This window comes from Capricornis sumatraensis, chromosome 2 (assembly GCF_032405125.1).
Source record: "Capricornis sumatraensis isolate serow.1 chromosome 2, serow.2, whole genome shotgun sequence".
Taxonomy (NCBI): Eukaryota; Metazoa; Chordata; class Mammalia; order Artiodactyla; family Bovidae; genus Capricornis; species Capricornis sumatraensis.
Window position 1 is genome coordinate 10,705,518 of NC_091070.1, and position 25,709 is coordinate 10,731,226.

General features: G+C 38.1%; 1 protein-coding gene across 1 annotated transcript in view; it reads left to right on the top strand.

Moving 5' to 3' along the window:
* The window catches only part of CEP128 (centrosomal protein 128), a 441,766-nt gene that overhangs the window by 12,022 nt on the left and 404,035 nt on the right, over nt 1-25,709 (top strand). Inside the window, exons 3-6 of the mRNA XM_068966164.1 lie at nt 11,507-11,633; nt 12,831-12,949; nt 16,578-16,669; nt 18,456-18,528. Of these exons, the coding sequence (XP_068822265.1) occupies nt 11,507-11,633; nt 12,831-12,949; nt 16,578-16,669; nt 18,456-18,528 (411 nt within the window). The remainder of the gene's footprint in view (nt 1-11,506; nt 11,634-12,830; nt 12,950-16,577; nt 16,670-18,455; nt 18,529-25,709) is intronic.

Here is a 25,709-nt window from a genome sequence, read left to right on the forward strand (position 1 = left end):
TAGTGTTAATAGTAGAAGATTTAGGCTGTAAGGGACCAAAGGAGAGCTGATAAAATTAACTCTACCACCAGTCTATTTTGCAGTCTATTGCCAGATCAACCCTGACATTCTGTGGGGAAACAGGCAGTGAAGGAAAGTCAAGTAGAAAGCACTTAATTGGTGTGCCCACGGCTGTCATTATTATGTTAGACAAAATTTTTGACATCACCTCTTCTCTGCCTCTACTTGTGCCCTGATTTTGCCAAATTGACCTTACACTTGTAAATCAAGTACTTCAGTTTTTCTTTTTTATACAACATGAACTGCCTCCATAGTTACCTGTGCTATGTTTGTTGTGAATGTTTGCTAAATACTGACTTTACTGTCAGGTGAACCCAGGGTAAATGGTTAGATGGAATATTCACATGTTTCCAGTTTCTGCTCAACCATGCAGCCAAGTGGATGCAGTTACCTATCCATGACCAGATTTGCATGCATTTCTGTATAATCTGTGTTCTGTGTAATTTGTGTTAGGAGATGTGTGTTTTCCTGGTATGAAAATAAAGGATGATTTGGAGTAAGAAAGTATCTGAAGAAGCTAAATAGGATCTTTAATAGTTTCCACAATTTAAGCCTACTTTGAATTGCAACGGGCTTCCCTTGTGGCTCAGCTGGTAAAGAATCTGCCTGCAGTGTGGGAGACCTGGGCTCAATCCCCGGGTTGGGAAGATCCCCTGGAGAAGGGAAAGCCTACACACTCCAGTATTCTGGCCTGGAGAAGTCCATGGACTGTATAGTCCATGGCGTCGCAGAGAGTCGGACACGACTGAGCAACCTTCACATCACTTGAAGTGCAACATTTAGAATGTTTACCAAGGTCATTGTTGACTTTTTTTGTTGTGTTTTTCATTTGTATGTAAGCTAGTTATTTGAATATTTCTTACCTATTGTGTTTATGTGTGAGTAATCACTGTTTCCTACTTTATTTTTGTTTTATTCCTACTTTATTATGGAAATTCCTCTTTGTGAAAGTAATGGTAGATAGATTTTTTCCCCCTCTCATTCAATGAGCTTCATTTTGTTGAGAATGTGAGTATGTGAGATACACTGCTTATTAGTATCAATAACTATAAATTGACCATGGAAGTTAATCCATGTGGCTCTTTGCCTTTTCTCATCTTACTGAGGGCAAATTTTACTTAATACGATTTATTTCATAGGCATTTTTGATACTGTGTGTGGAGTTGGTGTCTAGTTTCTTAGCTGTTTACTGTTGCTTGGAAACCTTACCTTCCCAAAGACTGGTCAAGAGGTTTAGTTATTAATGACTTTTGGAAAGTCAGTATATATATTTTTTTTCACTGAAAGAAACAAACCAGAGTCCCAGTCCCAGGTGAGGTGAAGTTTAGCGTAACTCTTCCACTGAATACAGCTGTAACACCTTTACTGAATGCATGGAGTAGCTTTTTGAGGACTCTGAAAAGTAAAGACAGGTAGTCCTTGTTGCATGGTTTTGATGTGCATGAATTTCATTATCCCTGTGTGGTCAAAATAACACCTGTCCTTAAACAACACAATTCAAATTTCAATTAACACAACATTTTATTAATGATGAGTAACTGCAAAAAAGGAGAAACTTTGCTGCTAGCTTTTCAGGCCACACATTACTGTGTAAATAACAAATTGCTGCTTTTGAAATAGTCTGCTGATTGGTTGCAGACAGTGAAAGTATAATTGTGATACTTCCCTTCTATTCCAGTAACAAACCTTGCTATTTATAAAAATAATAAAGGAATTGGTCAAAAAGTGAAAGTGTTGCAAAGAAATGAAAATTGATAATGCTAAAATGAAATTTGAATTATATTATGGAGGAGTTGCATATGGGGTTATAAAGATGTAGGAAGGGTTGTGGGGAGGAATAGTTAGGGAGTTTGGGATTGACATGTACATACTGCTATTAATATATTTAAAATAGTTAACCAACAAGGACGTACTGTATAGCACAGGAAATTCTGCTCAATGTTATTAACAACCTAAGTGGGAAAAGAATTTGAAAAATGATGGATACATGTATATCTGAATCACTTCGCTGTACACCTGAAACTAACACCACATTGTGAATCAACTGTACTCCAATGTAAAATCAAACGTTGAAATAGCTGAGAGTGAGAATAGTGACAGTTTTGCTGTTTTGCTGTCTGTAGATGTACAGAGGAATTCAGTGAGTCATCTTTAGGGAATTATATTTTTCTGAAGAGTTTCTTCAGATGAAAACATCCCATTTCTTCACTCCTGTTGGCTCTTATTTTCAGCCTCTGTAATCATCACAATGAAAATTGCCATTTACTGGACAAACCAATCTTCCCTAGGCATTGCTCTAATTATTCTACATACATTATGTTATTTCATCCTCAATATAAAATGTTAGTCTGCTAAATAGGTCAACTGGAGCAGATGCAGAAGTAGCATAGTTGAGGCAAGTACTGGCTTTCTTCTGAATCATGTTTTTAATGATTGTACCCCTTATATGGAGTGTGACTGCTGCCTAGGTGATTTCTCTTCATATATTTGATTTGCAGTATACTCAGTCTTTCTGAGTTTTATATATATACACTATATATATATATATATTTCAATTCACTGAGCTTGACTTATATTTTGTCTCAAATTAGACGTTCAAATAGAGACGTCAGAGTCCTTTCAGAGATGTTAATGAAAGTTTTTAAAATTTGCTCTTTTATTGTTAATCTGAAAGCTTATAATTTATTCACTCCTTTCCAAAATGATGAGTTATTTCCCTAGTATTCTCTACTGGTGACCAATGACTTTTTTTTTTTTTTTTTCTTTTTGAGTATCATTAACTTGCAAATTTAGGCATATTGGAACAGCTTTATTCCATTGTAGTTAGTATTTTTATTGATGCCCAAATTATTTCATCTATCACTAGAAAGAGATTTTTCAACTTTAATTGTTTGTTTAAAAGAATGTCTTAACAGTTTGAATGAACTACCTTGTAAACAAGTATTGCCATTCAATTTCAGTAGCTGACTTTTATTTTTATTTCTACTGGGTCAGTTCAGTTCAGTCGCTCAGTTGTGCCTGACTGATTCCGACACCATGGACTGGGCTTCCCTGTCCATCAACAACTTTGGGAGCTTACTCAGAATCATGTCCATTGAGTCTGTGATGCCATCCAACCATCTCATCCTCTGTTGTCCCCTTCTCCTCCTGCCTTCAGTCTTTCCCAGCATCAGGGTCTTTTCCAATGAGTCAGTTCTTCACATTAGGAGGCCAAAGTATTGGAGTTTAAGCTTCAGCATCAGTCCTTCCAATAAACACCCAGGACTGATCTCCTTTAGGATGGACTGATTCGATCTCCTTACAGTCCAAGGGATTCTCAAGAGTTTTCTTCAACATCACAGTTCAAAAGCATCAATTCTTCAGTGCTCATCTTTCTTTATAGTCCAACTCTCACATCTATACATGACTGCTGGAAAAACCGTAGCTTTGACTAGATGGACCTTTGATATGCTGTCTAGGTTGGTCATAACTTTTCTTTCAAGGAGCAAGTGTTTTTTAATTTCATGACTGTAATCACCGTCTGGAGTGATTTTGGAGCCCCCCAAAATAAACAATTCCATTGTTTCCTCATCTATTTGCCATGAAATGATGGGACAGGATACCATGATCTTAGTTTTCTAAATGTTGAGTGTTAAGTCAACATTTTTACTCTCCTCTTTCACTTTCATCAAGAGGCTCTTTAGTTCTTCTTCACTTTCTGCCATCAGGGTGGTGTCATCTGCGTATCTGAGGTTATTGATATTTCTCCCAGCAATCTTGATTCCAGCTTGTGCTTCCTCCAGCCCAGCGTTTCTCATGATGTACTCTGCTTGTAAGTTCAATAAGCAGGGTGACAATATACAGCCTTGACGTACTCCTTTTCCTGTTTGGAACTAGTCTGTTGTTCCATGTCCAGTTCTAACTGTTCCTTCTTGACCTACATACATATTTCTCAAGAGGCAGGTCAGGTGGTCTGATATTCCCAATCTCTTTCAGAATTTTCCACAGTTTATTGTGATCCATACAGTCAAAGGCTTGGGTGTAGTCAATAAAGTAGAAATAGATGTTTCTCTGGAACTCTCTTGCTTTTTCTATGATCCATCAGATGTTGGCAGTTTGATATCTGGTTCCTTTGCCTTTTTTAAATCCAGCTTGAACATCTGGAAGTTTATGGTTCATGTACTGTTGAAGCCTGGCTTGGAGGATTTTGAACATTGCTTTGCTAGTGTGTGAGATGAGTGCAATTGTACGGCAGTTTGAACATTCTTTGGCATTGCTGTTCTTTGGGATTGGAATGAAAACTAACCTTTTCCAGTCCTGTGGCCACTGCTGAGTTCCAGATTTGCTGGCATATTGAGTGCAGCACTTTCACAGCATCATTTTTTAGGATTTGAAATAGCCCAATTGGAATTCCATCACCTCCACTAGCTTTGTTCATAGTGATGCTTTCAAAGGCCCACTTGATTTGCATTCCAGGATGTCTGGCTCTAGGTAAGTGATCATACCATCGTGGTTATGTGGGTTATGAAGATCTTTTTTGTATAGTTCTTCTGTGTATTGTTGCCACCTCTTCTTAATATCTCCTGCTTCTGTTAGTTCCATACCATTTCTGTCCTTTATTGTGCCCATCTTTGCATGAAATGTTCCCTTGGTATCTCTAATTTTCTTGAAGAGATCGCTGCTGCTGCTGCTAAGTCATGTCAGTCGAGTCCGACTCTGTGCGACCCCATAGATGGCAGCCCACCAGGCTCTCCCGTCCCTGGGATTCTCCAGGCAAGAACACTGAGGTGGGTTGCCATTTCCTTCTCCCATGCATGCAAGTGAAAAGTGAAAGGGAGGTCGCTTAGTCGTGTCTGACTCTTAGTGTCCCCATGGACTGCAGCCCACCAGGCTCCCTTGTCCATGCAATTTTCCAGGCAAGAGTACTGGAGTGGGTTGCCAGTGCCTTCTAGTCTTTCCCATTTTATTGTTTTCCTCGATTTCTTTGCATTGATCATTGAGGAAGGCTTTCTTATCTCTCCTTGCTACTCTTTGGAACTCTGCATTCAAATGGGTATATCTTTCCTTTTCTTCTTTGCCTTTAGCTTCTCTTCTTTTCTCAGCTATTTGTAAGGCCTCCTCAGACAACCATTTTGCCTTTTTGCATTTCTTTTTCTTGGGGATGGTCTTGATCCCTGACTCCTGTATAGTGTTATGAACCTCCATCCATAGTTCTTCAGGCAGTCTGTCTATCAGCCATAATCCCTTGAGTGTATTTGTCACTTGCACTGTGTAATTGTAAGGGATTTGATTTAGGTCATATCTGAATGTTCTAATGGTTTTCCCTACTTTCTTCAATTTAAGTCTGAATTTGGCAATAAAGCACTCATGATCTGAGCCATAGTCAGCTCCCAGTTGTTCTTCCTGACTGTATAGAGCTTCTCCATCTTTGGCTGCAAGGAATATAATCAATCTGATATTGGTATTGACCATCTGGTGATGTCCATGTGTTAGTCATCTCTTGTGTTGTTGGAAGAGGGTGTTTGCTGTGACCAGTGCGTTCTCTTGGCAAAACTCTTTAGCCTTTGCCCTGTTTCATTCTGTACTCCAAGGCCAAACTTGCCTGTTACTGCAGGTATCTCTTGACTTCCTACTTTTGCATTTCAGTCCCCTATATGAAAAGGACATCTTTTTTGGGTATTATTTCTAGAAGGTCTTGTAGGTCTTCTTAGAACCGCTCAACTTCAGCTTCTTCAGCATTACAGGTTGGGGCATAGACTTGGATTACTGTGGTGTTGAGTGGTTTACCTTGGGAATGAACAGAGATCATTCTTTCATTTTTGAGATTACATCCAAATACTGCATTTCAGACTCTTTTGTTGACTATGATAGCTACTCCGTATCTTCTAAAGGATTCCTGCCCACAATAGTAGATATAATGGTCATTTGAGTTAAATTCACCCATTCCAGTCCATTTCAGTTCGCTGATTCCTAAAATGTCGATGTTCACTCTTGCCATCTCCTGTTTGACCACTTCCAATTTGCTTTAATTCATGGACCTAACATTCCAGGTTCCTATGCAATATTGCTCTTTACAGCATCGAACCTTGCTTCTATCACCAGTCACATCCACAACTGGGTATTGTTTTTGCTTTGGCTCCATTTCTTCATTCTTTCTGGAGTTATTTCTCCACTGATTTCCAGTAGCATATTGGGCACCTACTGACCTGGGGAGTTCATCTTTCAGTGTCCTATCTTTTTGCCGTTTCATACTGTTCATGGGGTTCTCAAGGCAAGAATACTGAACTGTTTTGCCATTCCTTTCTCCAGTGGACCATGTTTTGTCAGACCTCTCCACCATGACCCCTCCGTCTTGCTTCAATTGTTTTCACCTGATTTCAAATGAATGGAGATGAAAGAATAGACCTAATATGTAAATAGTGTATTTATGTCAAGTTAAAGTGAAAAAATGTCATGTTCTATGATGCCAGTTCTGCAGTGGGGGAAATAGAATCAACATTGGTATGTGGTGAGGTTTCCAAGATAAACTCTTAGAACCTGGACCATTGTGGTCATTACAGTAGTCTGTGTGGAACACTGATTTAGTTTCTGCAAAATAGCATCATCCATCATAGTAAATTAATGTTAAATATAATTTTTTTAGTGTTTTGCTTTTATGTAATTTTGAGTTTGATCTGCTTTTGCACATAATTAGAAGTTATAATTCTAAGGAATTTAAAAGAAATTTTATATCTTCTTGTCTTTTTGTTTTTATTCTAGGAGTTAGCAAATTGGTTTTGTACATCATGAGTAGATTTTGTGTGGTGTCTGTTGTTCTATTGCTACTTTAAGTATAGTTTTAAATTTTATTACATTTAGTTTGTGTCTTAGGAGGAGGACTTATTTTTGCTGTGATGTTTGCAGGAGTGATTAAAAAAAATCTTTAACCTCTTTTCCTTTTACAGTTCATTTTTTGATCTTTATATATTAGCTAGTTCATCTGTTCAATGGTATATGGCATATCTGTTGAGAGTTTTAAAATGAGATTGCCAAATAGTTTGTCTTAACTTTTTATCTTATTTCTGAAATGATCAACTTTACAACATCTGTTAGATTTTGGGAGTAATGTGTCCTTTCTCTTGTTCTGCAATATTTTCCCATATGTTCCATGGTGAGTTTTAGTTGTTAGGAGGGATTGTGTGTGTGTTTGTGTGTGTGTGTGTGTAAATTCATCTTCTTAATCAGCTTTTAGTTACAGGTCAGGATTTGTTTGCAAATAAACCCACATAATGGGTTTCCCAGGTGGCTCAGTGGATAAAGAATCTGCCTGTGATGCAGTAGATACAAGAGACATAGGTTGGATTCCTGGGTCGGGAAGATCCCCTGGAGAATGGCATGGCAGCCCACTGTAGGATTTTTTCCTGGAGAATCTCGTGGACAGAGGAGCCTGGTGGTCTGCGGTCCATAGGGTTGCAAAGAGTTGGACACGACTGAAGGGACTGAGCACTGCACAGCGTAAAAAGGATGCTGGCAAATTCTGCTTCTGGCATTTGTTGATGAGGTTATTTTAGATCAACTCTCCCATGCAGAACAGCTGAAAAGATGAAAAAGTGTAAAAATTTTACTAAACTATTAGAAAAGTACCAACATAGTGGGGAATATAATTGTCAAGATCTGGCAAAAATTGAAATCTGGAAGGAAGAGTCCTGCATTTGGGACTCCTCTGTTAAGGCAGTAGCTGATCTGAAACGAGGTGGCTTAGAAGTGGATAGGATTAGAGCTATCAGTAGACCTAAAGAGGCTGGAGGGACCAGAATTGTAGTTCAGGAACCCTCCAGCTTTTGAGTGAGACCCCAAAGGGCGATAACCTAGGAAAATGGTGAACTGAAAATAAGAGCAGTGATAAAATGAAAATAATTGACAGTGCTGATGGGGACGGAAGCCCCAGCTTTGAACCATCTCAGTTCAGTTCAGTTGCTCAATCGTGTCCGACTCTTTGCAACCCCATGAACCACAGCACACCAGGCCTCCCTGTCCATCACCAACTCCCAGAGTCCACCCAAACCCATGTCCATTGAGTTGGTGATGCCATCCAACCATCTCATCCTCTGTCGTCCCCTTCTCCTCCTGCCCTCAATCTTTCCCAGCATCAGGGTCTTTTCAAATGAGTCAGCTCTTGGCATCAGGTGGTCAAAGTATTGGAGTTTTAGCTTCAACATCAGTCCTTCCAGTGTACACCCAGGACTGATCTCCTTTAGGCTGGACTGGTTGGATCTCCTTGCAGTCCAAGGGACTCTCAAGAGTCTTCTCCAACACCACAGTCCAAAAGCATCAATTCTTTGGCCATCTCAGTTCTAACAAATTAAGGTGCTTTGGGTTTCCTGGTGACCTAGGCTTACTCTCTGATAGAAGCAGAATCAAATCCCTTCTGACAGAAGATGTCATCAATCCAGAGCTTTAAATTAACTCCAGTTTTTCTTATGTCTGTCACATGATTAAAAAATATTCAGGCATAAGAAAGTGCAAGAGGTGACTGAAAACCAAGGGAAAAAGAGGACCTGTAACGAACTATAAAATAACTATGATTAACCTGTACAAGAAATTAAGACTGAAAATGTTGACATAGAATTGAAAACTCTAAAAGACAAAAAAATCAAATAAAAATCACAAGGATTTCCCTGATAGTTAAGTGGCTAAGACTCTATATTCTCGATGCACAGGGCCTGGGTTCAATCCCTGGTCAGAGGACTAGATCCCACGTGCTGCGACTAAAGGTCCCTCATGCCTCACCTGGAGATCCTGCATGCTGCAACGAAGATCAGAGATCCTGTGTACCCAACTAAGACTTGGTGTAACCAGAAGAAAATTAATGGAAATTGAAAAATATAACTAAAATAAGCAAACAAGTAAATTAGGAAAAAGAAAACATCAACAGATGGATTAAGTAGTGGCTTGTATACAGTTGAAGAGAGAATTAATAAATTGAGAGATAGACCAGCAAAATATATTCAAAAAGAAAAATGGGGGAATGAAAGGAGGAGAGGAGAGCATGGATAACCCATGGGATTTGGTAAAACGGTATCACTTGAGTGCAGCTGGTTGGAGAGGAAGAGGAGAAGGGAAGGGGGCCAGAAAGAAAGGGGCAGAAGAAATGAGGAGACATGACTGAAGACTTTCAACACATGAAAGAGATCAGATTACAGATTCCATTATCTCTGAGTCAGAAGTGGGATAACTACAAATAAGACTACACATAATCATATCATTGTAAAACTATTGACACTTAAAGAGAAAAATCTTAAAGATAGCCAGAGCTATAAAAGGCAGCTTATCTTCCAAAAGATGCAGTGATTAGAAATGTCAGCTGACTCTGCTTCCAAAAATATAATCAACTTTACTTCAATTAAAAAAAATAAGCTATGAAAAGAGGATACTGACATCAGGCTTAGCTTGTAAAGATGCAAATAATAAACACAAGAAACCTTGGTAGAACTCGTTCTGTCACTAATTTGTGTTATCTAAAGACATTTTACCTTTTCAGTTCCTTTTTTCATGCTATAATTTGGATTTGAAGTTTTTAATTTTAACATTGTACAATTTTAGTCTTGTATGGATTACATTTGCTATTTTAAGTTCTCTATGTAAGACCTCTCGTCTACCTGTATGTTAAACTTAGTTTCATTTTATGTGTGTGTTAATTACTCTCCAGGTAGACTTTAGTTCTCCCAGGCTTTGTCAGTATATTTCCCTGGGTTGATAATCTGGGCCCTTAACTGGTGAATGTTCAGGCAGGATGGTATTGTACATACCCCAATGTAGAGAAGCAGGGAACAGAGGGTATGGAAATACTAGCTTTATCTTTTTTTTTTTTTTCCAGAAATGAGAGTGGCAATACAAATACAATCTTGAAATCTAGCACTGTTCCTTTTAATCCAGACTATTTTAACCTTGATTCTCCAGAAGAGCTATACCCGAGCAACCAAAATGGAAAAGGATTTGCTCATTTGTGACTCATTTGTTTCAGCTGTGCTCTTCCTTCAGCTGAAGCTACTTTCTTTCTGCACAGTTTCTCAAGGAAACCAACTTATCCCTCCATAAGTGATGTTCTACCTTTAATTTTGGCTGGATGTAGGAAGCCCTCTCTTTTCCATCAGTTGTTTTATTTTGACATTCTCTTTAAAGAGTTATAGATGACTTGTTTTCTGGATCCATGCGTTATTTTTATTAATATTATTTTTTTATTCACACTTGGCTAAAATGCCTAGACCAGAAGTTTCTCAGCAGTTCATGGGATGTGGATCTTCCTTAGGTTTACTGTTTTTCCTCCAGATTTTAGTTGAATCCTCTTTTTAGGTCGATAGCTCTGTACAGCTCTGGATGTTATTCTCAGTGTTAAGTGTGCTTTTATTTGTCGTAGCTCTTTAGGTCTAAAAAGATGCCATCTTATTTCCCCACTGGCTAACTCTCTGCTGGTCTGAAGAGAGCATTTGGACAATTGTGATCCTAGTTTGTACTAATAGTCTAACATCTGACCGTGTGGTTTTCTGGGATTTGAAGTCTTTGAATGAGTGAAAGAGATGTTCTGATGCAGAGTTGGGCAGTGCACATTTTTTCATAACGGCAGTCACTCTGACAACTGTTCATTTTCCTGTTTGTTACAGATCTGGGGCTTCCGAGGGAATGTTTAGAACAGAGGAAAACTTTTTCTTTCTTTTTCAGATGTGTTGGCCTTTTTATGTTTCTAAGCATTGGTGGAACATCCATCTCATTTTGTAAACCCTTGGATAGTAGACATGTCTTTTGTATTCTGGTAATACAAAGACGGAATAGGTAGGGACAGATGGTATTTAAAACCACATTAGAGTTGGCTCTTAAAATATTTATGTTTACTGTTTTTATATTTCTATTGACATAACTTAGTTCAGAATTTTCTGTGATATACATTCTCTTTAGGAACACCAATAGTTCAGAAATAGCTTTAAAAATCTGTTCAGTCGCTCAGTCGTGTCCGACTCTTTGAGACCCCATGAATCACAGCATGCCAGGCCTCCCTGTCCATCACCATCTCCTGGAGTTCACTCAAACTCACATCCATCGAGTTGGTGATGCCATCCAGCCATCTCATCCTCTGTTGTCCCCTTCTCTTCCTGCCCCCAATCCCTCCCAGCATCAGGGTCTTTTCAGATGAGTCAGCTCTTCTCATGAGGTGGCCAAAGTACTGGAGTTTCAGCTTTAGCATCATTCCTTCCAAAGAACACCCAGGGCTGATCTCCTTTAGGATGGACTGGTTGGATCTCCTTGCAGTCCAAGGGACTCTCAAGAGTCTCCTCCAACACCACAGTTCAAAAGCATCAATTCTTCGGCGCTCAGCTTTCTTCACAGTCCAACTCTCACATTCATACATGACCACTGGAAAAACTGTAGGGTATTTGTATTTGGAAGTTGTTTAAGAAGAATAAATCTCCCTTCATTATATTTTTTAATTTAGTTAAAAGAAAGCTTGGAACAATCAATAGGCCAACTGCGGAGTCAACGGTTGTCAAGAAACTCAGGAGGGAGAAGTATTTCTGTTACAAGTCTGAGTACAAGTGACCTCGATGGTGGCACTGTGACAGGTAAATTTTTCAGATTCTGAAAACCTTTTCTTTCTTTTCTTTGTCTTAAAAATGTTCCTGAAGTACATATTGAGGACATGTAGTATTTAGACAAATGTAACCCATACTTAAAATCCTTCAAATAAGGTGCTAGAAGATACAGTTTTGCAGCGAATATTTTGAAACATGTTCAATGGGACTTTGATATTCTGAGTCTGTTACTTTGGTTCTTCTCAGGCTCTGTAGACCATGTAAAGCTTTACCTGACAAAACTTTGATTTAATTGTCTGCCTTCAGTCAAAACAAACACAAATAGGATTTGCTATGTGGTGTACTTTCTGGATTAGAAGTCTTATTTTAGGTTCATAGTTCTGCAAATGTCTCATTATGAAATACCCTGTGATAGTTGTTAAGAACAGGGGAGTTTTATCCTTTCTGTGCAGCTAGATTTCAGTGGCTGCACAAAAGGTGATAACGCTTAGTTTGCCTATAATTAACCTTACTTATACTTTGCTATAAGTGGCAACCCACTCCAGTATTCTTGCCTGGAAAATCCCATGGACAGAGGAGCCTGGTGTGTTACAGTCCCTGGGGTCACAAGGTGTCAGAGACAGCTGAGCGACTGAGCACACACATCCTTTTCCACAGCACCGAGGTTCATGTTTGAATAGCGAAGACTTGTAAAAGTTTGCGGTGAAGAGAGGCAATTAGAGTGAACCTTAGTAGCTTGCACTGTTAATATTGCTATTGGTCATGATAATGACTAAAAATCACAGTTGGCTATTTCTTTATGTAGTTTAGTTCATTTATACTGATTTTTAAACACCATTCAGATTTTAGATAATTTGTTGTTTGAAAATTTCTGTTTTATTAGTATTAGTTTGGGGAATCATAGAAGTTATTTTTATAGCAACTTACTATTTTTATGTAAGAGAAAATATTCTATCGCTTCCTTGAAAATTAAAGCCAGTTAGAATTTTTGATATGTTCTATTTCAGATCACTTCAATTGTTCATTTTATCTGCTTTAAGAGCAACATAAGTGCCAATTTTGTGGAATTTTATGGCCACAGCGAGATTTGTTTGTGATTGTCTGTGGAAAATAGTGTGTGTTAAGGGCACATGTGTATATCCATGTGTGTTATGTACTTCCTGAGTGAAAGTTTAGATTGTTGCTTCTTATTTTTTAATCCTTTTCTCTTTTCTTTCTTCTGTAAAGACAGCTACCGTTTTCCACCTACCTCACCTCTCAAGGACTATGGGGATCAACAGGGTATTAAACGAAATAGGTCCAAAACTGGTGTCCGATTTGTTCCGGAGACTGATGACGTGGGCCAGGTACTTTGTTCCCATTCTATAGTCTGTGTTCTTCCTATTTCTGTTTAAATGACTAACACTTGAATTTTGTGGCTGTGTTTTAACTGTTTGATCATCACTAACTTTGTACTGATTTTTTTAACGAAGTAAACTATTTTATTTTCAGTCTGTTGATTACCATCATGCATTTATTTTGAACTTTGTTATGGAGGATTATAATTTGTTTTGTTCCCTTGCTCAGGTGACTCACTGTTCTGGAAGCTCTGCTATGTCAGCTACTTTGTAATTTGCTAAGTTTAGTTTACTATGAGCAAATTAGTCTTTATGTGGTTAACCTATTGATATTTTCCATAATTTTTTTCTTATTGTTGAATCATTGATGGAGCCACTTTCTATGAAGCAGAAATTCTAAACTTCTTCCATGTATTCATGAAAGATTTTGAAAGTATTAGTTCTCTGGATATACGTTTTTGCTTTAAACTTCTCTGCAAGATCTGAAAGTTTTTGTTGTTGTTGCTTTGGGTTGCTAAATTAATAATGGATAGGAGAAACAGACTGGTTCCAAACAGGAAAAGGAGTATGTCAAGGCTATATATTGTCACCCTGCTTATTTAACTTATATGCAGAGTACATTGTGAGAAACACTGGGCTGGAAGAAGCACAAGCTGAAATCGAGATTGCCGGGAGAAATATCAATAACCTCAGATATGCAGATGACACCACCCTTATGGCAGAAAGTGAAGAGGAACTAAAAAGCCTCTTGAAAGTGAAAGAGGAGAATGGAAAAGTTGGCTTAAAGATCAACATTCAGAAAACTAAGATCATGGCATCTGGTCCCATCACTTTATGGGAAATAGATGGGGAAACAGTGTCAGACTTTATTTTTTGGGGCTCCAAAATCACTGTAGATGGTGATTGCAGCCATGAAATTAAAAGACGCTTACTCCTTGGAAGAAAAGTTATGACCAACCTAGATAGCGTATTCAAAAGCAGAGACATTCCTTTGCCAACTAAGGTCTGACTAGTCAAGGCTGTGGTTTTTCTAGTGGTCATGTATAGATGTAAGAGTTGGACTGTGAAGAAAGCTGAGCGCCGAAGAAGTGATGCTTTTGAACTGTGGTGTTGGAGAAGACTCTTGAGAGTCCCTTGGACTACAAGGAGATCCAACCAGTCCATCCTAAAGGAGATCAGTCCTGGGTGTCCATTGGAAGAGCTGATGCTGAAGCTGAAACTCCAATACTTTGGCCACCTCATGCGAAGAGTTGACTCATTGGAAAAGACCCTAATGCTGGGAGGGATTTGGAGCAGGAGGAGAAGGGGATGACAGAGGATGAGATGGCTGGATGGCATCACTGACTTGATAGACATGAGTTTGGGTGAACTCCGGGAGTTGGTGATGGACAGGGAGGCCTGGCATGCTGTGATTCATGGAGTCTCAAAGAGTCGGACACGACGCGACTGAACTGAGCTGAGAAGATATTGCTGACTTTGACATCTTTGTTTTGGTAGTTTTAAGATTGAGAGCTCACAGTTTGTTAGGATACTCGTTTGTATTTTGTGCTTATTATAGCATAAGATAAAAAGATAAAAGGACTAAGTCCTTTAGAAGACACCTTGTAAAAACTTTTCCTTGGCTATCATTTTTTGGTAGTTGCCACTGACTAGTAATGTTGATTATGTGATTAAACCTAGAGCAGAGAACAATATCCTAACATTACTCCCTCTTTCATTTTATTTATTTAGTGCTTCTGTCCTGGGGCAGTGCTTGTACTTGGAAACAGTGATGAGCAAAAAACCTTGCCTTTTCATGAAGCTTACAATTTAGAGGGGGAGCTAGATACTAATCAAAAAGTATATAAATACACCCAAAATTATGATCTGAGATGAATGCTATAACAAAAAAAAGCCTAGGGCTGTGGGTGTGTTCCGTAGAGGGACCTACTCCAGTCGGGAAAGCCTTCCCAAAGAAAGGCTGATTAAGCTGAGATTTGAAAGTTGATTAAGAGTCATTTGAGGTACAAAAGATAGCTTGGCAGGAGGGAAGAGAGCAGCTGTACGTAATTTACAGAAGGCCATGTGGCTAAAGAAGTGTGAAACTGATACTGTGTACAACCATGTAAGGGGGTGACAATAACTGAAAAAATCACCCTGGTTCTAGTGTAGAAAATGAAGTCAGTGTGGACCAACCAGTAGGAAGGATGCCGCTGTGTTCTGGGTGTGAGCTGATGGTCACTTGGATGAAAGTAGATGGAGCTGGAAAGAGGGCGGTAGATTTAAAAACTGTTTGGTGGATAAAATGAAAGATCTTGAAGATCAGATGACCATTTGGGAAGGGTGGAAATGAGTGTAAAGGAGGGGTCAAAGATGGGTCCTCAGATTCTGCTTTGTAAAACTGGAAAATCCTGATGGCAAAACCTCAGTGAATGGCCTGTTGCTCATCTGCTGTGTTAGCTCTGCTCCTTTCACCAGTTCTGCCTTGTTTCAGTCCACGTCTTAGACGACCTGTAGCTCCACGTGACTGTGTACTTTCCTAGTGCCCCAGTGCCGCGTTTGTGCTTCTGTTTACATGTCTGTCTCTTATATAAATTCAGAGCCATTTGTTCCCAGCACAGTTGCTGGCACTCTTCTGCTCAGTTTACGTTTGTTGAAAGAATCAATTTGGTATTTCTGCAAGTCTGCATAGCTTACTTTTTTGTTATAAAGTATAGCCTACACATATGTGTATAGCATACCTATTTACCATTAAAAGTACAATAATATGAAAAATCCATGTAATCACCACCCAGACCAAGAAATAGAGGATTATAGTACACCCGAAACCTCTTAACGCTCCTCGCTTCCCCAAGGACTATCAACTATTTTGCTTTCTGTATTAATCATTCTCTTGATTTTTTAAAAATACCATTTTTACTACTTGTATCTTACTTAGTATTGCCTGCATTAAGCTTTATATAGGTGGAATAATGCAGTATATATTTGCTAACGTGCCTTTTTCACTTGATGTTTGTTTCAAAGTGTAGCTAGCTTCGATCTTTCATTTTCAGTGCTGTGTGATACTCCCCTGGAGGACTATATTGCAGTTTGTCTCCATTCCATTCTTAATGGACTTTTGTTTTCAGTGTTTCCACCATGAACAGTGCTGCTCCACACATTCTTGTCCATGGTTCCTGGTGCATGTGGGCAAGGGTTTCTTGGAAACATGGGTTGGCACACTGAGGCACATGGTCTGGTTGAATAAAACTTCACTGTAGCACAGTCACGCTCATGTGTTTAATGGCTACTGTTGTGCTGTGATGGCAGAGTTGAGTCATTGTGACAGACGCCATGTCGCCCGAGAGCCTGAAATATTTGCTGCTGTGCTGTGTACAGAAGAAGTTTGTGGACCAGTTTTCTAGAGTGTCTGTCAAGAGTGAAATATTGCATTATACAGCATGTAATGGTTAATGTTACATATGGCTTTAAACACTTTTCTTTGGGAAAGAATATTTTATATCTTTTAGAATAGACATTTGTTCTATTATGTCTTGATAACATTATAAAAATTTGTGTACTATTGGAAAGAGGAAGTTCTCCTCTCTTACTTTCAATGAATCTTCATGGAAGAATTCAGCAGAATCCTAAATGGATAACTTTGTTTTGCTGTTTTTAGTTTCATGCTTTTCATCAGTCCCTCCGAGACCTCAGCAGTGAACAAGTTCGCCTTGGAGATGATTTCAACCGGGAACTTGCCAGAAGAAGCCGGTAAAAGCTGAAAATGATTTTTGTTGAGGAATTAATTGTTAGAAGAATAAAACAGGTTCTCTAGTTGACATGTTTACATGAGTTTACAAAAAAAAATACTGTGTTTTTATACTCATATTTTAAAGTATACTAATAGAACAGTTCGAAACCCTTTGAATTTGCAATATATCATGACTTAGTGTTAGACAAGTTAATTTCATACTTTGAAAACATTTTGTTTTATTACAATGGAATGCTGGCATTATGGAGAGAGATGTTGTTAGATATTAGTAAAGAGGTAAATATGCAAACATTGGGTTAGCTAAAAGGTTCATTTGGGTTTCTCTGTAGTATCTTGTGGAAAAACTCAAATGAACTTTTTGGCTAACCCAGTGCGTTGGAGAGAGAGCCTGAGACCAACTGACCAACACTGGAGCAAACATAATGTAGAATTCGTCAGTGAATTCTTCGTGAGCCATTGTAGAATCAGACATTTTATCTTTCAGTTGAAATCTTCAAAGGCCAGTTGTTTACATCTGCCCAGTTTTTGCAATTTTGTTGATTCTGGGTTGTCCCAAGAAGTATCACTTAATTTAAGACTTCTTCTCTGTCTTTATTTTCATCATAAGTAGTGATAGTTGGCTTTCATTTAGAGGCCATGTTTTTCTTGGTCTTTTAAACTTTATTTTTTATTAGAGGATAATTGCTTTATAATATTGTATTGATTTCTGCCATAGATTAACATGAATCAGCCATAAGTATACATATGTCCCCTTTATGAACATCTCAAAGTAGCCTTTGAGATGAATGTAGTTAAGAAGAATGGCACAGATTCTTAAAAGATGATTCAGTAATAAGTGGGAGAAAAATATCAATCATGTGTTAATAAGGTCAGAAGATAATGGGAACGCAGAAAAAAACAAAAGCGCCGGAGAGTTAGTGATCCCGGTGGGAAGTTAGTGATTCCGGTAGGAAGCTGACTAAAATGTGAGCATGATAGAATGTAAGGAGAAAGTATTAATTCTCTACAGTGAAGTAGTTCGTAATGGGTATAAATATATTAAGTAGGTTATACAGGTGACTAAAAGAACTGAAAATAGTAATAAATTTATCTGAAATTGGAGAGCAGTGTTAGTGAGTTAAATATTTCAAAACAGAATTGAAAATATCTAGAGCTGAAAATGATGGCAGTAACCAGCAAAGGAATTAAGAATGTATTAGGCGAACATGGCTGCCAGCGGGGATTGGAACCAGATAAATGTGAGAGAGAAAGGGCTCTGCTTTTCTTTGTAAGTTTCCTGTACTATTCGATTATTTGTCATGTGTGTTATTAGTTTGATGGGAAAAAGGTAATGGGAGATAAATCAGTGAGGACAGAGTTTGTACAGTAATCTCAGATGTAATTTGATGATGAATTGCTGGAGAGGATGTGAGATAAGAGTTTGGTCCTCCTTACCTCTTTCATTCTTCTTAATTTAAATTGAGGATTATAGCCTTTTTTTTTTTTTTTTTTTTTAAGTGAAGGTGATGTAGTATAGCATTATTTCTCAAAATGTAGTCCCCAGATGGGCAGTATCAGCATCACCTAGGAATCTGTAGGAATGCCTTCTTGGGCTCCAATGCAGATCTCCTGACAGATTCTGTGTAACACATCCTCCAGGTGTTTCATATGTTTGCTAATCTCTGAGACCCACTGCCGCAGAGTATTATGTAATAACATATTGTGATCTTGTAAGTATCATGAATTACATATATTTTCTCAAATAGCTGATTTAAATTTTTTCTTGTTGTTTGTTTGTTTGCCTAGGTCAGATGCTGCAACAAGAAGGGCTTTGGAAGAATTGACTGAAAAACTTAATGAAGCCCAAAAACAAGATGTGGTGAGATCTCCTTGTTCATAGAAAGTTTTATTTCATACCCAGGTGCTAGGGTAATTGAGTTGGTCATAATCACAATCAGTGTAATAAAGTTTAACTTTTTGTGTACTATATACCATTTCATCTAAAATATTCATGAATTTTAGGCATTGAGGCTTGAAATATTTATAGTGGTATTATGTTAGAGATAGAATTAATTTTTAGAGTTTGGTTATGAATATTTTAAAGATATTTTAAACTTTATTGACTCAGTGATGTTGTGCTTTTATTAAATGATATTTGAGAAATACAGACTTTTTTGGTAGTGACTCTGTAGCACTCTGTTAAGTATTTTTAAGTCATCTCACAGAAGCATGGGATCACCACTATTGCAAAGGCCATCTTGCTCTGTTTTTTGTTTGACATGGTGCTGACTGGAAAAAAAAAGAGCCCTAATCTTGAATTTTATTTCAAATTCAGATTGTTGACTCTCATTATTCAGTGATTTCTTTTTGTGAAATCACTATTCTTGCTGGAATTAAGATTAAAAATGAAGTATATACGTGTCCATTTCTTTGCATCATCAAGTTTTTTTTTTTTTTCTTTTTTCTGGAGAAAAAGTTATCAGTTGAAGTGGTCACTAAACTGTTCAGTTGCAAACTTAGCATTTCAGGAGCACTGTGTATTCATTCTTTCATTTACCACAAAGACTTTGAGAGTAGTGGCAAAATTTTCTTTTCTTGTTTTATTAAAATTAAGAGGTTCCTAATAAAAGCAAATAAATTTTCTGCAGTTGTAATTTTTCTCCAGATGTTACTATGTATACAGGTTCTTACATAATATGCTGAACTTATTTTGGAGTTTGAATTTATTGGCCACATATGCTAAGAGATGGATATGCTCTGTTTTCAAAGATATCAACTTAATTTCTCTCATTTTTAGTTTAAAAAGTTTGGAGGGATAATGTACTTATAGGAAAGTGCACTTATTAGTGTATAGCTTGATGAATCTTTACAAGGTAAGCACACTCATAAAACCACAACCCAGATCTAGAAAACAGAATGTTGTCAGTGCATATAAGCCTCTTTACTTCCCCTCCCAATCATAATTTTCCTTTTCTGACCATGATTTTGACTTTTGAATCCATAGATTAATTTCGCATGATTTAGCTGTTTATATAAATGGAACCATGTAGGCATTTTTTTTGTGTGTGGGTGTCTGATTTCTTTTGCTGATCACGATTGTGATATATCTGGGTGATATGTCATGAACTTGGAGTTTGTTCATGTTTATTGGTCCTTAGTATTGCATTGTATGGATATACTGCAGTTATTTTAACATTTGGTGATAGATATTTGAGTTATCTCAAATTCGGGGCCATTACAAATAATCTACTGTTACCAGTCTATTTTAGTGCACATGTGCTTGTATTTCTGTTGGTATATAACATGGAGTGCAGTTGCTAGGTGCCTTCCAGTTGAGTGGATACTGATAGACAGATGTCCAAAGTGGCTTCACTAATTCACACTCCTAGTAGCAGTGTATGAGAAACTGTGTTGCTTCTCAAGGACTTGATATTATTAGTCTTTCATTAGTAGCCATTGTGTTAGGTGCTTACAGTATCTCATCATGGTTCTAATTGGCATTTTCATGATTCATGGTGATCAGCATCTTTTCATGTTTGGCTACTAGCTATTTTCTTTCCTGAAATGCCAGTTCTTCTTTTGCCCACTGTTTTTATAGGGCTGATTGTCTTTTTGTTGTTGATTTGTGGGAGGTTTTAATTTTGTACATGAGCATTTTGTCAGTTATCTGTTTTGCATCTATTGTCTCCCATTCCACAGCTGTTTCTTTGGGGGGGGGGTTTGTTGTTTTTTTAAAACTCTCTTAATTTGAGTCTTTTGTTAAAATTTAATTTAGTTCATTTTCCATCTTTTTTGGTTAGTGCTTTTTTGACCTATTTAAGGAATTGGTCCTTATTTTAAAATCATGAAAATATTCCCTTATATAATCTTTTGGGAGCATAGTGTTTTACCTTTCACATTAAAATCTATTATGTACTTGAAATTGATATTTGTTTCTGGTGTGAAGCAGAGGTCATACATTTTATATGGATACCCAGTTGATTCAGTCTCATTTACTGAAAGGACTGCCTTTCTCCACTACTTTACAGTCCTGTCTTGGTCATAAATAAAATGTTCATATATGCAGTCATCTGTTTACTGGACTCTCTGTTCAATCATCTGGTTAATTTGTCTATCCCAGTGCTCATATCACACTTTCTTTTTTTTTTTTTTTAATTAATTTTTTTTAAATTTAATTTTAAAATCTTTAATTCTTACATGTGTTCCCAAACATGAAACCCCCTCCCACCTCCCTCCCCATAACATCTCTGTGGGTCATCCCCATGCACCAGCCCCAAGCATGCTGTATCCTGCGTCAGACATAGACTGGCGATTCCATTCTTACATGATAGTATACATGATAGAATGCCATTCTCCCAAATCATCCCACCCTCTCCCTCTCCCTCTGAGTCCAAAAGTCCGTTATACACCGCTGTGTCTTTTTTCCTGTCTTGCATACAGGGTCATCATTGCTATCTTTCTAAATTCCGTATATATGTGTTAGTATACTGTATTGGTGTTTTTCTTTCTGGCTTACTTCACTCTGTATAATCGGCTCCAGTTTCATCCATCTCATCAGAACTGATTCAAATGAATTCTTTTTAACGGCTGAGTAATACTCCATTGTGTACATGTACCAAAGCTTTCTTATCCATTCATCTGCTGATGGACATCTTAACAGACCCATCACAAGCACGGAAATTGAAACTGTAATCAGAAATCTTCCAGCAAACAAAAGCCCAGCTCCAGACGGCTTCACAGCTGAATTCTACCAAAAATTTAGAGAAGAGCTAATACCTATCCTACTCAAACTCTTCCAGAAAATTGCAGAGGAAGGTAAACTTCCAAACTCATTCTATGAGGCCACCATCACCCTAATACCAAAACCTGACAAAGATGTCACAAAAAAAGAAAACTACAGGCCAATATCACTGATGAACATAGATGCAAAAATCCTCAACAAAATTCTAGCAATCAGAATCCAACAACACATTAAAAAGATCATACACCATGACCAAGTGGGCTTTATCCCAGGGATGCAAGGATTCTTCAATATCCGCAAATCAATCAATGTAATTCACCACATTAACAAATTGAAAAATAAAAGCCAGATGATTATCTCAATAGATGCAGAGAAGGCCTTTGACAAAATTCAACATCCATTTATGATAAAAACTCTACAGAAAGCAGGAATAGAAGGAACATACCTCAACATAATAAAAGCTATATATGACAAACCCACAGCAAACATTATCCTCAATGGTGAAAAATTGAAAGCATTTCCCCTAAAGTCAGGAACAAGACAAGGGTGTCCACTTTCACCGCTACTATTCAACATAGTTCTGGAAGTTTTGGCCACAGCAATCAGAGCAGAAAAAGAAATAAAAGGAATCCAAATTGGAAAAGAAGAAGTAAAACTCTCACTGTTTGCAGATGACATGATCCTCTACATGGAAAACCCTAAAGACTCCACCAGAAAATTACTAGAGCTCATCAATGAATATAGTAAAGTTGCAGGATATAAAATCAACACTCAGAAATACCTTGCATTCCTATGCACTAATAATGAGAAAGTAGGAAAAGAAATTAAGGAAACAATTCCATTCACCATTGCAATGAAAAGAATAAAATACTTAGGAATATATCTACACACTTTCTTTTTGAATAGAGTTCCTTGTGCTATATTGTGGGTCTTTGTGGATTGTTTTATAGATCGTAGTTTTAAGTTTACATGAACCAGCTGATTCCTGCCTGCCCAACTTTTTTTTTTTTTTTGTAACCGTGAATTTCAATTCTTAATCTGTGAAGCTGTTTCTCTTTGGAAAAAAGTTCATTGGACTCCACCTAGAAGTGATATTGTATGATACTTGTCTTTCCCTGTATCCCTACATCAGTTAATATTATGTGATCATTTCTATTAGCTTGGTGCAGACATATAATAATTGTGGTTTTTGCATTGTTGAAATTTGCCCTTTGATATTGGAATACATTCTTAAATGTGGTTGTGTTATATATCATTTTAATGCACATTTATTGCTTTATGTTTCTGTGCTAATGACTTCTTGCTATTTATTTTATATGTATTTTAGACTATGGAGATGATGTTAGACAAAAAGCAAGTTTGAGCGATTTTCTTATTTGAGTTCAAAATGATAATAAAGCAGTGGACACAACTTGCAACATCAACAACGCATTTGGCCAGGAACTGCTAATGAGCATACAGTGCACTGGTGGTTCAAGAAGTTTTGTGAAGGAGATGAGAGCCTGGAAGATGAGGAGCACAGAGGCCGGCCATTGGAAGTTGACAGTGACCAGCTGAGAGTGATCATCGAAGCTGATCCTTTTTCAACTGCATGAGAAGCTGCTGAAGAACTCAGTGTCGACCATTCTGTGGTTGTTTGACATTTGAAGCAAATTGGAAAGGTGAAAAAGCTTGATAAGTGGGTGCTTCATGAGCTGACCAAAAATCAACAAAATCATCATTTTGAAGTGTTGTCTTTTCTTATTCTGTGCAACAATATTTTGCTCCTTGGAAGAAAAGCTATGACCAACCTAGACAGCATATTAAATAGCAGAGACATTACTTTGCCAACAAAGGTTCACCTAGTCAAATTTATGGTTTTTCCAGTGGTCACGTATGGATGTAAGAGTTGGACCATAAAGAAAGCTGAGTGCCGAAGAATTGATGCTTTTGACCTGTGGTGTTGGAGAAGGCTCTTGAGAGTCCCTTGGACTGCAAGGAGATCCAACCAGTCAGTCCTAAAGGAAATAAATCATGAATATTCATTGGAAGGACTGATGCTGAAGCTGAAACTCCAATACTTTGGCCATCTCATGTGAAGAGTTGACTCATTGGAAAAGACCCTGATGCTGGGAGGGATTGGGGGCAGGAGGAGAAGGGGACGGCAGAGGATGAGATGGTTGGATGACATCACCAACTTGATGGACATGAGTTTGAGCAAGCTCCAGGAGTTGGTAATGCACAGGGAAGCCTGGCGTGCTTCAGTCCTTGGGGTTACAAAGAGTCGGACACGACTGAGCAACTGAACTGAATGCAACAATAATGAACCATTTCTTGATTAGATTGTGACGTGCGACAAAAAGTGGATTTTATGCAACAACCAGCAATGACCAGCTCAGTGGTTGGACTGACAAGAAGCTCCAAAGCGTTTCCCAAAGTCAAATGTGCACCAAAAAAAGGTCATGGCCACTGTTTCGTAGTATGCTACTGGTCTGATCCACTACAGCTTTCTGAATCCTAGCAAAACCACTACATCTGAGAAGTATGCTCAGCAAATCGATGGCATGCTCCAAAAACTGCAATGCCTGCAGCTGGCATTGGTCAACAGAAAGGGCCCAGTTCTTCTCCAAGACAATGTCTGACTGTACATCACACAACCAGCACGTCAAAAGTTGAACAAATTGGACACAAAGTTTTGCCTCATCCATCATCTTCACCTGAGTTCTCAGCAACCAACTACCACTTCTTGCAAGCATCTCAACAACTTTTTTCAGGAAAGATGCTTCCACAACCAGCAGGAGGCAGAAAATACTTTCCAAGAGTTCATTGAATCCTGATGCATGGATTTTTTATGCTATAGTAATAAAGAAATTCATTTCTCATTGGCAAAAATGTGTTGATTGTAATGGTTCCTATCTTGATTAATGAAGATGTGTTTCATCCTAGTTATCATGATTTAATATTCACAGTCCAAAACCACAATTACTTTTGCACCAACCTAATACTTTCTTCCCTGTGGTTGGAAATGGATTTATGTCATCTTTACCTCATGTGAAGAGTTGACTCATTGGAAAAGACTCATGCTGGGAGGGATTGGGGGCAGAAGGAGAAGGGGACGACCGAGGATGAGATGGCTGGATGGCATCACCGACTGGATGGACGTGGGAGGCCTGGCGTCCTGCAATTCATGGGGTCGCAAAGAGTCGGACACGACTGAGCGACTGAACTGAACTGAACTATGTCTGAGTAATAGTGCTTAATATTACACTGTCTTGATATTCCTTTGTGAAAAGTTGTGATATGATAGAGTAAGTCCTTTTACTTTGTTCTTCAAGATTGTCTGGTGTTTTTTACTCTTTGTGTTTACTTTAGAATCAATGTGAAATTGTTTAAAAACTTGCCAGGATCTTGATTGTATTACATTGTAGTCAAACTAATACAATGTTTATAAGATTTATGCCTTGATTTGATATCTTTATGCTATTTTATAGTGTGTCATTTAACATTTAAAAATTTAACAATCTTTGTTTTTCATTAGGAGAATTTTCCCTATTCATTTCAGTTCAGTCGCCTGGTCGTGTCTGACTCTTTGCAACCCCATGAACTGCAGCACACCAGGTCTCCCTGTCCATCACCAACTCCCGGAGTTTACCCAAACTCATGTCAATTGAGTCAGTGATGCCATCTAAGCATCTTGCCCTCTGTCATCCCCTTCTCCTCATGCCTTCAATCTTGCCCAGCATCAGGGTCTTTTCAAAAGAGTAAGCTCTTCACATCAGGTGGCCAAAGTATTGGAGTTTCAGCTTCAACATCAGTCCTTCCAGTGAACACCCAGAACTGATCTCCTTTAGGATGGACTAGTTGGATCTCCTTGCAGTCCATGGGACTCTCAAGAGTCTTCTCCAACACCACAGTTCAAAAGTATCAATTCTTTAGCACTCAGCTTTCTTTATAGTCCAACTCTCACATCCACACATGACTACTGGAAAAACCATAGCCTTGACTAGACAGACCTTTGTTGGCAAAGTAATGTCTGCTTTTTAATATGCTGTCTAGGTTGGTCATAACTTTCCTTCCAAGGAGTAAGCATCTTTTGATTTCATGGCTGCAGTCACCATCTGCAGTGATTTTGGAGCCAAAAAAAAATAACGTCCCTCACTGGGAGGGAACATCCCCCCCGCCCCTGCCCCGAGGGCACAGTATGTACAAATGTCACTTACGTACCATTACACTTCCATTACTTTTGTGTTTTGGATGATGTCTGTAGAACAGTAAATATCTTTCTAAATATTGGATGTAGTTTTAATTAATTTAGTTTGCCTTGTTTCTGCTTTGTACTC